The 13,445-nt window shown below is 44.2% G+C and overlaps 1 protein-coding gene across 1 annotated transcript in view; it reads left to right on the forward strand.

Annotated features, from left to right (window-relative positions):
- TEX14 (testis expressed 14) overlaps positions 1-13,445 on the forward strand; it is a gene marked incomplete at its 5' end in the record, with an annotated part of 57,069 nt that overhangs the window by 9,094 nt on the left and 34,530 nt on the right. The window contains 6 exons of the mRNA XM_006889446.1: positions 3,260-3,411; positions 5,430-5,620; positions 6,299-6,449; positions 7,764-8,677; positions 9,731-9,807; positions 12,457-12,542. Coding sequence (XP_006889508.1) covers positions 3,260-3,411; positions 5,430-5,620; positions 6,299-6,449; positions 7,764-8,677; positions 9,731-9,807; positions 12,457-12,542 — 1,571 coding nt within the window. The remainder of the gene's footprint in view (positions 1-3,259; positions 3,412-5,429; positions 5,621-6,298; positions 6,450-7,763; positions 8,678-9,730; positions 9,808-12,456; positions 12,543-13,445) is intronic.

The raw sequence follows: 13,445 nt of genomic DNA on the forward strand, positions 1-13,445 counted from the left end.
GGGGGGGGGGGGGGAACGGGGACGGGGATGAGCTGGGAGGTCACAGTTAGGGCCTGGTGGTGACCTGGGAGCTGACACGGAAGGGGACGGTGTGAGACGCATTCAGAATTTGAGGTTAACAGACCGGCTATGTGAGGGGGTGTGTGAGTACCAGTGGGAGATCCAGAGGAGCTGGGTTTGTGGGAACTGCTGACCCTCGAATGGTAATCCAGGAACTGCCAGTCGGCAAGCAGCTGCAGCCGCAGCAGGCCCTTCACCGGAAGCTGGAAACTTGAGCTGATTACCCAAAACTCTAAAATGATTTTCATTTCCACCTTTCTTTTTGGTCTTCTCGCAGGGCAGGTCAGTTTGTTCAGTGTCAAGGGTGGTGCTCCATCTCATGGTGTAAGAGAGACATGACAGTTTTCCCTACTCTCCATTTCCTTCTTAATGAGATCTTTAGAATTGGAATTGACTTTGGAGTTTGTATCAGTCACATCACTGCAGCTGATACCTTTTTTTTAAAATATTTTTATTACAATTTTTTTATTAATTTTAATGAACATTTACAGAGATTTTGGATTTTCCTTCATTCATTATTGCACTTCTTTACCCCCCTACCCCCAGTTCGCTCCTTTCTTTGAAAAGCAAAAGATAAACTTCTTCGTTGGTACACAATTCCCACCCACCTCCACCCTGACCCCGACCCTGCCTCCTCTCCCAAATGCACTCCACTATGCAACCTTAATTCTGGATTCCTGTGATAATCACAATATGCTACAGCTGATACCATTTTAATGATGTCAGAGCTGAAGCCTAGAGAAGTATCAGCCCTCAGGTGACAGCCACAAAGGAAGGACCCCCCTGTCCGCAGCTAGTTTTAATGGAGAAGGAAGGCGGGATTATAAAGAAGATAGGAAAAAAGGAAAAGAGAAATGATGTGAATCCTTGTAAATGCCTTACCCCTCAGCAGAACATGTCAGACTTCACTGCCAGCTTTTGTGACTGTGCAGTCAGTATTCAGAAATGTATCTTTTTTTTTTTATAGTGAGGAACTTTTTGTCATTTGCTTTTAAAAACTGTAATGATCTATATTTGTTTGATTATATGTGAAGGATGAATAGAACAAAACCAAGCAAGAATGAATCCTGAAGAAAAGAAATCATGCTCACCTTGATGACCACAAAATTATGCTTTAAACAAAAGAGGGGAAATGTGGGAAGCTGAATATCAAATTTAATATGAATAATAAGCCAAATGCTCTGTCAGGATAGGAGGGTGGCTGATACAGCTGGAATTCACTCTGTAGCACTAAGGCAATCTTGAAATGTTTACGGGGTAAGCTGTAAGGCGATCCTTAAGTGTCTACATAATTCTTAGTTTGTATATACTGAATCCCTCCTTCCTGTGACAAGCATAAGGTAAATAATAGAGAAGAATTCAGCCTTATTTATAAAAGACTTCCCCATGATCTTTTTTGTTTACTACTCCCTTGTGATTTTCCTTTGTTTATTCTCAGTAAAAACCCAGAAAGGCTAGCATAGAGGCTACAGTTCTCCCAGCTGTTAAAAAAAAAAAAAAAAATTAAAGCCACAACAAAACTGTAATGATCACATTCATCACAAGCTGAGTTCTTACCAGATGTTCATATTGGTGCCCTACTTGGCACAGTGTTTCCTGGCTCACGCAGTGTGTCTCCAGATCTCAGGTGATGCACCTCACCTCTGGGAGCCGTCAGCACCTGGCCTGGAGGCCTCTTGCTGGCCCTGGTGCTCTGATGTTTCATTCTAGTTGGTAAGTTATCTGAGCGATCAGTGAACTTCAGTGCTGCACTGGGAGGGTCTCCTCCAGAGGACAGTTCAGGAAAGAAGCACTCAGGAGGAGTTGGGGGCAGCAAGGTGCCAGAAGGCTTGATAACTCGATAAAGCAGAGGGAGTTTGATAACGAGTGCGGACGAGTTGTTTGGTTTTTTAATTTCCAGGTTTTTTACTGTTATCACGTTGGGTTCCATTTAACAGTTTCTGCACAGCTTGCTCAGTGACATTGGGTACGTTCTTCACAGTGTGTGAACACTCAGGTTGTTTCATTTCCATTAATCTAGTTTCACTGTTCCCTTATCTTTGTTTTAAAGTAATAAACATTTGGTCTAATATGGGTGTTTTTTTTAAAGAATGAAGTCCTTGTGGTTGATGCTAATTTTTTTGGAGCCAATTTGTTATTTCACTACCAAGGAGATACTAAGAGTTAGTTTTGGTTCAGAGTTTGAAACGTATCTTTGTGCGGTGGCCTTGACATTCAAGTAGTTCAGTAAACCTGTATTTTTTTCACCCCAGGAATTTGAAATTCTGTTCCATCTTTTTCTCCTATTCTAGCACGTTTGTCTGTTGCAGCTTGATGAGAATGGTTATGGTAGCCAGGCACCATCTAGTGCTTCTGATCTCAGGGGAGATGAGCCATAATTCACATAGATCATTTATCCTGTAGACTGTTGAGTTTGTCTTTCTCTTTTGCTCCAGAATAGTGGAGAACAGGAGCTATTTCTAGCTACCAGTCCTTGGAAAAAGACATGCTTAGAAAGGTGAAGGGTCAGCCACAGAGGAAGATTTCAACATGATGGATTGGCAAAGTGACTACAGCAGTGTGCTTAAGTGCAAAAGAGATTGTGAGGAAGGCACAGGACTGGCAGGGCTTTAGTCTGTTGTCCCCAGGGTGGCTATGAGCGTGAGTTGCCTTGACAGTACCTAACAGCAACAGGGGCCTTAGAAAAGTTGTTCCTTCATTTATTTCACAGTACTGAGGCCCTGCTGCTCAGAAAGGCAGCAGTAAAAGACCAGTACAAAAAGTCAAATAAGTGCTTTGAAGCCAAGAACCAGATCTATTTTGGATTAAGATATTGAGGAAGGCCTTTTTGAGGGAAGGAGGTGTCTTTTGAGCTAATACCTCAGTCACATGACGGAATCACTTGTGTCAGGCCCTGTGGTCAGAGTGTGCCAGGCAGAGGAAGTCACCAGCACCAGGGCTGGAGGAGTGATGTGCTTGATCATGTTGGGAAGCAGAAAGGAGCTGTGGGATTTGATGGGATGGATGATGAGGGAATGGGTGGGTGAGGTGACAGTGGGCGTGGAGAGGGGCTGGTGGCAGCACGAGGTTGGGCAGGGCAGTCGGCTTCCACAGCCCACGCACGTGCTGGCCAGTGTTGACGGGGGCGTACTTCACAGAAGCACTGTGTGGAGATCGCAGAGATCCTAAAGAGCTCTGCCTTGTGTGTTTTCTTCTGTAGACAGGATGGAGGTGCATATAAGGACCCAACTCGAGTGCCTCTCCCCACCCAGCTCTACAACTGGGCCGCCCCAGAGGTGATCTTACAGAAGGCTGCCACGGTGAAGTCTGACATCTACAGCTTTTCCATGATCATACAGGAGATTTTAACAGGTAGATCAAGGAATGCGCTAATGGTTGGCCAAAGTGCCGGCTTTTAGGTTGGATCTTTTTTTTCTTCACCCTGCCTAGGAGTTACTCAGTTTTTATGAAACTACAGGATTTTTTTAAAAAGATCCTGCAGTGAAATTTCCTGTGTTTATCTGCCAGGCACAGAGTGATCTTGAGATATCTTTTTATTTTAACCTTTTCTTCAGGCCCCAGCAACACTCATCCTTTGGTTTATCAGTTTGGATAAAACACAAAATTTTAACATTCAACATTTTAACACTCATTTGTTCCCTAAGAATTCGCAAACAAGGGGAAGAGACTGGCAGGTGAGAAGTAAACTATGACATGACATAAGACCCCCAGGGTCCAGTGCACACATTGGTAGGGTTATTGGAAGAAATGGAAGCAGCCCTCCCAAAAGACCCTCTAGTGTAGAAAGCAGTAACCTATCTGAAGATGGAAACGTAGGTGCTGGATGTGTGTGAATGTACACACACACACACACCAGTAAAACCATGAAGAGAATAAAATAACCAAGAGAGAGTTAGCTTCCCGTGGCAGTTTTTATAATCGTAGAGGCAAAACCACACCTCCAGTTTGTTGCAGACCGAGGGTCCCAAAGAATGAAATAATTTTATAATTATTAATAATGAGACAGACTACCGGGAATGATATAGAACAGAGAGTGTGAAAAACAGGGGGCCAACAGTTCCCATGACGGAAAGCCCCAAGCCATGAGTATTTATTTAGAATCATAAGGAAGGTTGTTGTTGTTGTTGTTATGTGCCGTCGAGTCGTTTGCAACTCATAGCGACCCTATGTACAACAGCCCTAAACCGTGCTCTATCCCGTGCCAATCTCATTGCCTCTGACACACCCATCCCGATTACCCCAGTCACTGAATCAATCCACCTCGTAGAGGGTCTTCCCCTCCTGCGCTGTCCCTCCACCCTACCAAGCATGACGTCCCTCTCCAAAGACCTGTCTCTCCTTAAAACATGTCCAAAGTATGTCAGACGAAGCCCCAGAATCCTTGCCTCCAAGGAGCAGCCTGGTTTAACCCTCTCTAGGATGAATCTGTTTGTTTTCTTGGCAGTCCATGGTACATTCAATACTCTTCTCCAGCACCACAGTTCAAAGGCGTCAATTCTCCTTCTGTCCTCCCTAGTCATTGTCCAACTCTCTGATGCATACCAAGTGACTGCAAAGACCATGGCCTGTATTAGGCGCACCTTAGTCTCCAGAGAGACACCGTTGCTCTTGAGTACTTTAGAGAGGTCCCTAACCGCAGATTTTCCCATCGCAATACGTTTTTTTATTTCCTGGCTACTGGTACTAAGAGTGTTGACCATGGAGCCGAGCAAACTGAAGCTGTGAACACTCTCAATCTTCGCCATCCATCCTGATGCTACCAATTGGTCCGGTGGCATGTAACCCCTATGTATAAGGAAGGTAAACAAAGTAAAATCACAAGGAAGTACAAAACAAAAACAAAGGATAATGGTGAAGTCTTTTACAGATAAGGCCAAGTTCCTCTTTATGTTAATCTCAAGGGGGAGGGATTCTTTTGACACAAACTAAGAACAATGTTGACTCCTAGGGAATGCCCCAGTGCCACAAGGTGACCTCCAGCTTATATTAAGCTTCCCTCATTTCCTGATACAGCATTTGGTCTACTACTACTAAATTTGATAGTCTTCTTCCCTCACCCGTGAGCTGGATGCATCTGACTACCCTGCCGTTGAAACGCCACGAAACATTTCCGTCCCAAATTCCCTTCTGGTACCCAAGTCGGCCTGCAGTGTCCTGTGTGTACTTGATGCTGATGTTTCCTGTTTCTGGGGCAGGGATCTCCCTGGTAAGTGGGTAAGGTAGCTTCTCAGGTGTGATTGAGCATCCCAGGTAGTTTTTTTTTTACTGGGAGAGAGGATTATTTAAAGGGGCTAAATGACTTCAATAGGGTTACTCAGCTTCCTTCACTTTCTTAATATTACTCTTGCCTGTGACTTTTTTTCTTACAGACAACATACCTTGGAATGGCTTAGATGGCTCAGTTATTAAAGAAACCATAATCTTGGGAAATTATTTGGAAGCTGATGTCAGGCTTCCAGTGCCTTACTATGATATTGTTAAGTCAGGCATTCAGGTCAAGCAGAAAGACCGAACTATGAATCTTCAAGATATCCAGTATATTCTGAAGAATGACTTAAAGGTAAGCCCTGAAGGTAGCTTGTGAGAATCGAGAACTAGAGACCAAGGACCGCAGCTTTAGGAAGTCTTGGAACCATCTCCACTCCGTTATGCTATTTCTGTGTTCCTGAGAAACGTCTTAATGCTAAACTTGATGAGAGCACCCGGGACTTGAAGGGAAACTAGGAGTTTCAGTACATCTTGGGGCACATGGGGAAGACTCATGAACGGCTGTCATTGTTGTTGTTGTTTGTTGTTATGTGCCGTCGAGTCGCTTGCAACTCATAGTGACCCTATGTACAACAGCCCTAAACTCTGCTCTGTCCTGTGCCAGTCGCACTGTATCTGACACACCCATCCCGATTACCCCAGTGACTGAGTCAATCCACCTCATAGAGGGCCTTCCTCTCCTGCGCTGTCCCTCCACCCTCCCAATCATGATGTCCCTCTCCAAGGACCGGTCTCTCCTCACAACATGTCCAAAGTATCTTAGACGGAGCCTCAGAATCCTTGCCTCCAAGGAGCCACCCGGTTTAACCCTTTCCAGGATGAATCTAACAAAGGATTACATAGTCAGTTACAACCAATCTACTTTATAGGAGTAAGACGGAGTTTACCTGACTCCCAGACCTCTTTCTGAAATCATCAGTGACATTCAGATGACCACAAATACATACTTGAGAATATTTCTGCCATACAGGATTTTATTGGAGCCCGGAGAACTCAGCCAGCTGAGAGTCCCAGAGTACAGAGCTGTGAGCCCCATTCTGATGTTGGTGGCTACCTTGGATTGACTTCAGAGCATCCGAAAATGTCCCCTCACCTGGAAATAAAGGAGCTGAAGGAGACAGGTAGAACCTTAACCCGTGGGCTCAGCATCACTTTGACTTGAACTTGGCTTGAGAGTCACATGATCTGCAGCTGATGAGATTTGCCACACTGGACACGTAATTTAGGCTGGTTAAAAAAGGAATGCCTTATTAAAATCATAATGAAGTTAAATATTTTCAACTCAGGTGTATCTTGCTTAGGTCCAGTCCTAAGCAGTACCAACCAGTTTATTCCAGTATCCTTATTGTTAGGAATTTATCTTTTAAATGACAAAAGAAAATTTAAAACTGTATCTGCTCATAGTAGAAAATTTGGAACAATATACTGAAAAAGTTACTTAACATTCTAATTTCATCACTTAGAAACAATATTTCTGTATTTCCTTACAGTTTTTAAATACTCTTGCTACTTTTTTATAGCCTTACTACTTTTCTAGTATATCTGGACACTTTGTTTTGCAAAGGACCTTGTAATCATCCAGCTCAGTTTCCCATGTTACCAAGGAGAAAACGGAGGTTCTAGAGCTTGTGGCCTGAGCTGTTTCTGCAGGAGGCCTTTTGTGGGGCCCTCTGGTTCTCATTCCTGTGGCTGCTCCATCCCATTCTGTGTAAGCCATCCACCACTGCCCACTGCCAGGGTCGTCGGCTGCCATTGTTAGTTGAGGTAGCAATTCCTCCCATAATGCACTGCGTACCTAAGGCATTGCATTGACTATTTTTTTTTTCAGATGTTCACCAAGGTAATAATTGTAACTGGCATAAACAGTCAAACGTGTGTGTGTGTGTGTGTGTGTGTGTGTGTGTGTGTGTGTGTGTGTGAAAAGAAAGCCTTAGATAAAACATGCCGTGTTAGTTAGGCATATTTTTTCTTCTATTAAATTTTATTAATTTTAATGAACATTTACAGAGATTTTGGGTTTCCATTCATTCATTGTTGCACTATTTTCTCTACCCTCCCCCCCCAGTTCGTTCCTCCTTTTTTTTTTCCCCTTGAAAGTCTGTTTTAATTGTCCCATTGCCACAGTGCTTGTCAAAGAGTTAGGCATATTTTAAACACGTTATGGATGAAGCTTAGCACTTTCCCAGCAGGATTTCACCCCCCTGCCCTCCCCAGTCCCTGCACTCTCACCTACGGGTGTGTCTCTGGCAGCATTCCACATCTGGGGACAGAGATTGGGGGCCAAAAAGCTGCTTTCTGCATTCTCTTGTAACTCAGGCAATAAGCTGAGGTGCTGAGCTGCTGAAGGTGACTACTTTAATCAGTTACTTGCTGCCGCTTTTGTGAAGAAACCTCTTTATATTTTAGAAACCTAATTTAATTGATTCTTTCAACAGGCAGTCGGCTTCATTCACCACAGGGCCCCTCTTCTCCCACCAAGAAAGCAGCACTAGACGTTCAAGCCCCAGCTCCAAGCCTGGTGGCCAAGGCGCCCCAGCACCACGGTGCTGCTTCTCCTGCGTCCTCTGCGGTGGGAGAGAGCAGGAGTGCTAGCACAGGCCAGGCAAGCCTTGACAGCTTTGAAATGAACGAAGCCTACTCGGGCTGCCTGCATGTGGGAGATGACAAAGAGGGGCCCCCAGCATCCGGTTCATCTCTCGAGGAGGATGGAACAACCGAGATAGATGAACTGAAGTCCATGGAAGAAGCATTAGACAAAATGGAGCAAGAAGGCAGCTGTCTTCGCAGCGAGGATGAGAGCTCCTTGGAAGTGGAGACAGAGCTTTCCTGTGAGCACTGGGACTGGAAAGACAGTTCTCTGAGTTTATCCGATAAGAGTGAGCCTTCCAGGGAAGCCACCCATTCCAAGACTGAGGAATATTACATGAGTAAGTGTGTGCTGAACTTGAAGTTTGCTCAGACATTAATGCATCAGAACAATGATTTGCTGAAGAGTATCGAACAGAAAATGCACAACCTGGCAATGATGCAGGAGGAGCGCAGGTCTCTTTGGGCAACTAAAAGAGGGTTTGCAGACCTTGATGGCAGGTTTTTAGCTGTGGGTCCCCCAACTCTGGACTATGTCCCTCCTGTTAGTCTCTCCTCCTTGTCACGGTTATGGGGCAAGCAACGAGACACTGATTTTCAAACCCTGAGAAGATCCCCGAGGATAGTGCTGGACTTTAAAGGAGGACATTTTGGCGAAAGATCCAAGCCAAGAAGTGACAGTGACTGTGGCTGGAAGCCTTTCACCCCTGTCACCCAGGACTCCGAAGAAAGCTCTGAAGATCAGTCACGAAAGAGCCATCAGGTAAATCTACAGTGGGAGGTAGGGGCAGGCAGCCTAATAGGGACTGTGATGGGATTCCCAGAGCCCCTAACCTGTTTGTTGGGATTGGCATGTGAATGTAACCAACTCGAAGCAGGGTCCTGATGGCTTGGGAAAATAAGCCCTCTCGGATGGAATTTCACGGTGGAAACTCCCCAGGTCTCATTCCAGATCCAGCACCAGTACATAGCCTCATAAGTGGAGCAGGTTGAACCACAGGTAGTTGCTGCTTTTATAGGCCTGAAGAGTTAAAAAACAGTGGCAATTTCATAAGGTCCTACTTACTGTATAAACTCTCTTCTGAAAGTGTTGATTTCCATCGTAGAGGTCCTAGAGGAGCTCTGATGACTTAGTGGTAAGGGATTGAGCTGCCAGTTCAAAAGGATGCAGTTGGAATTCACCAGGTGCTTCCCAGGAGAAAGGTGGGCAGTACAAGAGGTGATTTACTGCCTCTGAAAGTCCGCTGGACAGTCAGCGTTGGGTTTGTGCTGACTGGAAGGTTCACAGAGCAACAACAGCAATTTTTCTAGTCCCACCTCATAGATAGGAGCACATATTATTGTCCTTACATTCTGGACCAGGGCACTGACACTCAAGGTGAAAATAATCATGTCTGGGAAGTTCCCGGATTGTTTTTAATCTAAAAAATTGTTTTCTTGAAGATCTTAGTAGTAAAATGAAGACTTTATAACATTTTAATGTAGGAAGTTTGCTGTATTGTACAAGACTTATCCCTGAGGTTTAAGGATTTATCTTTAATGTTGATTTTGTCCAAAACCATTCTTCACTCGTACCCACTCTGGCTGGGTTTCTGGGGACCACCACTTCTGGGTAAAGGGATCTAGGTAAGATATGGGTTTATAGAAATGAAATATGCCAAGGGGAATAATTTTGGAAAGTGTTATTTTTGCAGTTAGCAAGAATGGCTTTGAAAATACAGTGAAGAAAAGAACACCTTCCTCATCAAAGCATTGGCTTAGGTTTACTGTTTTGTTTTGTTTTAAGCTGCTAACTCTTTGTGGCTCTGGAAACCAGGATACAACTGAACAATTTCAGTACCCTCCTGGAGCCAAGGGCAGTTGGGACAGAAGCCAGAATCCAGACACCATCAGGTAGGTTATACATGTTGTTGCTCTTTGTGTCACTATTCCATTGGGCTCCCATGTGACCCTGAAGTCACTGCATGATTGTCTGGTGGCAAGGAATTGTGAGAGGAAAAAAAGGGGGTAATGCACAAACAGGTCTTGGCCATTTTCAGCTAAATGATCAGAGAAGAGCAATTTGATAAAAACTTGGGGGAGACGTCAGAGATAAAGTGGTTTTGAGGCTAACCAGACAGAGTACATCAATTGTCAAAAGGAAAACAGCTCGCCTTTCCCAGATTGGCCGGATTGTTTCCCTTGTGAAATGTCAGGTGTTCCATTTGGCCGTGCTCCAGAAACCAGGGGTCTCAGTGCCGACATTGCTGGCCAGAGCAGAACAGTTATGGTTGTTCCAGGCCCACTGACATCAGCCAGAGAAATAACCTGGAATGGTTTCCAGTAGACCCCTGGAAAAAGAACATAGCTACATTTGAGTTTTCAGAATGTACGCAAAACAAATTTCCTTTTGCATAGAAGAAATTGTTTTTTAAAAGATTGGTTTCCAAAATAGACTTAAGTATACTAATATTAGTTTTTCTTTGAGCAGTTGGTAAATGGTAGCATTAATCCACAACTTTTGAAATGTAGTGTTGTAGAAAAAAGAACTTTGTTTGCTCCCCATGCTAATTGAGTCTAATTACAAGTTTACTCTTCTATCATCTTGAGAAGTATGTATTAAAGTTGACTCAGGGAAGAGGTCCAATTTCTGTTCACAGCTTTCCTTTCCTGAAAGGAATTTGTGAAGAACCATGTAGCTAGAGTCGAGGATTCCACACTCAGGCTGTTCATGAAAGCAGGTGGAGTGACAGTGCAGTCATCAGATGGCACAGAAACACTTGTCGTGACCTCTTCACAACAGGCTAGAGAAAAGTTTCACATTTTGCCATTTCTCCTTTTACTTTTAACATAGAGATTTAAAAAGAGGTTTAACTCTGTGCATGTTGTTGGTGGTGAGACTGTACACATGGTGTAAAACACTGCCCCATCCTGTCCCAGCCTCCCTGCCTCCCCAGCCTCTGCTGTGAGCGAGTTCTTTGTTTCAGCCACTGCCACTTCATCTTGTTGAAAACCTTCCCGTCCCTGTGATCCTCTCCATAGGCAATTATGTGGCTTGATTTTTCACTTTTCTTTAGAGCATGAGCACCATAACACATTAAACTGTTCTTATTGGAAATCCTCCCTGTTGCTGAATACTAGGTTGTGTCGTTCTTTTCCTCCCTCTAGTGGGCAAAGCTGCAAGCACTGACTATAAGGAAAGCTTTTTCTTTTCTCATTTTGAATTAGGTCCTTAAGATAGTTTCACAGAAGTAGAACTGCTAGGTCAAAGGGTCTGTGCATTTTAAAGACTCGTTTGATGTTGCTAGTTGCTCTTTAAAAAAGAAGTGCTCTGGTCCTGACGTGTCTCATTTAGCAGTCTCTCTGCTGCCAAGGCTGGCTGGGGAGGAGGGCATACTGGGTAACTGAATGCATGCATATGCCAGAGATGATACATTTCACACATTTCTGAAGACTTTGCTAAATAGGTGGTATCAGATAAATGGCAGCCGTCATGGCACAATGGTTAGACATTCAGGTGCTGACAACAAAGATCTGTAGTTTGAGCCCACCCAGCAGCCCCACAGGGAAAGATGTGGTTTTTATAAAGATTACAGCCTAGAAAACTTTGGAGCAGTTATCTATTTAGTGGGCTGTTAGGAGTTGAAAATGGACTCCATGGTACCAGTGATTACAACAAAACACATAAAATCGTTGGATGTTTAAAGCGGTAATGTCTTATTTGTAGACAAGAAACTGAAAGCTTACTAGAATCCTTCATCTAGCAAGTGGGGGGCCAGCCACTGGGGTCTTAAGTGCATCTTTACAAATGGCTAACAGAGGCTTCAGCTAGAAGGGCAGACACAGTTACTGAGCCTGCCTGTGTGCTGGGGCTTTCAAGGGCTCTATAGCTGTCCAGGGACCAAGATTCTCTTTGGTGAAATGATTTAAGGTGTGTGTTTCTTCTACGTCTGAAGATTTCCAAAGAGCGTTTTAATTTTTTTAAAAATTTCCCCCCTCTTATATACCCTCGAATCTGATCCGAGTGGCACAGGAGATTGCCTCTCCTTCTCCAGCGGAGCATCTCATGGATTCGAACCGGGTGCCTTCTGGTTTGCAGCACAGCTTCTGAACGCCACTAGGCCACCAGAGCTCCCTCCTAAAAGCATTTTTAGAATCATGAAACCTGAACTTCAAAACCAACTAAATCCTTAGAGATCTTCCAACCCAGTTTTTCATTTTTCTTAGGCATGGCAAGCCTATAGGGTCCGGTGCACGGCCTAAAGTCACACAGCCACCCAGTGCACTCTTTAAGGTGTCAAGCACCCTGTGGGGACAGCGGGGGTCACCCAGCCCTGTCCGGGAAGCTGGGAGGTAAGAGCTCTTTGTGGTGTGAACTTTGGAGAGTCTAGCACCCTCTCGTGGTGAGTATGAGTAAGTGCAACTCTGGGCTGGCTCAAGGAAGGGGTCAGTGCCCGTTGGTGGGCTGGTGGGTTCAGCATCTGATTAGTGACTTGATCAGACTGATGTGTTGTGTCTGCCTGCACCCACCTCTGCCCTGAAAAACAACCCCTTGTAATGTAGGATCAATACGGAACCTGTGCCTTCCAAAATCTGTAATCCAAAATCAAGAAATCATGAAGATGAAGAGGTACACTTAAAATGGAAAAGTAAGTATGACATAGTCTTTGTTAGACACAATGAAAATGAAGCTGTATTTCCCACCAATTTCTTATCTCTGATTACATAGCTAGTCATAGTGCTCATACTGAAGCTCTTTTCTCCCGTCCTCCACAATTGCATTTTGAGAGCAAGACCCTCTGACTCCAGACTGCAGAAGGGAAATGCTTTTGTCATTGCTAGACTTCTGAGAAAATATAGATATTTTATGTTGTGGTTGTGTGTCATTGACTTATAACTGACCCTCCAGCTGGCTTTCAGAGGCTGTAAATTGTACCGGAAGAGATGGCCCATATTTTTTTCATGTAACTTCTGGTAGATTAGAACTGTGTGCCTTTAGGTTGACAGCATAGCTCATAGTGGCAAGAAGCTTACCACTGGGCCACCAGAACTACAGTAAGTGTAATACGCGTTATACAACAGGTAGCATGCTGCCTCTTTAACATATCCTATAGGCATTATCCTTTTATATGAGCTTTATCATATAAGATAGATGAAGATAGATCATCAGTTAATACCATGCCTCTGGAAACTATGAACATAGAGAAACGATGACAGAGAACAGGGTTCAGGTCTTTTGTTCATAGGGTCACTGAGTCGTACTCAACTGGATGGCACTTAACAACAATAGTGCTAAGTTAGGGAGCGCTGGTGGCTTAGTCTGTAGAGAGTTGTGATGCAAACTCTTCAGAGAAAGATTGTCAGTCTCCTCTATTTGCAGTTCACAGCTTCAGAAACCCAATGAAGGGTGGCTGAGTGTGAACCAACTTGACAGCAATGAGTGTTTTGAATACTAAGCTACACTAGCAAAAGTGTAGACCATGTGAAATAAAAGTATACGTATAACTGCCCCGACCCCTCAAAAGGAATGAGTTCAGCACAGCCTGGGAGGA

This window comes from Elephantulus edwardii, unplaced genomic scaffold (genome assembly GCF_000299155.1).
Source record: "Elephantulus edwardii isolate Elephantulus edwardi_28Jun2011 unplaced genomic scaffold, EleEdw1.0 scaffold00077, whole genome shotgun sequence".
Taxonomy (NCBI): Eukaryota; Metazoa; Chordata; class Mammalia; order Macroscelidea; family Macroscelididae; genus Elephantulus; species Elephantulus edwardii.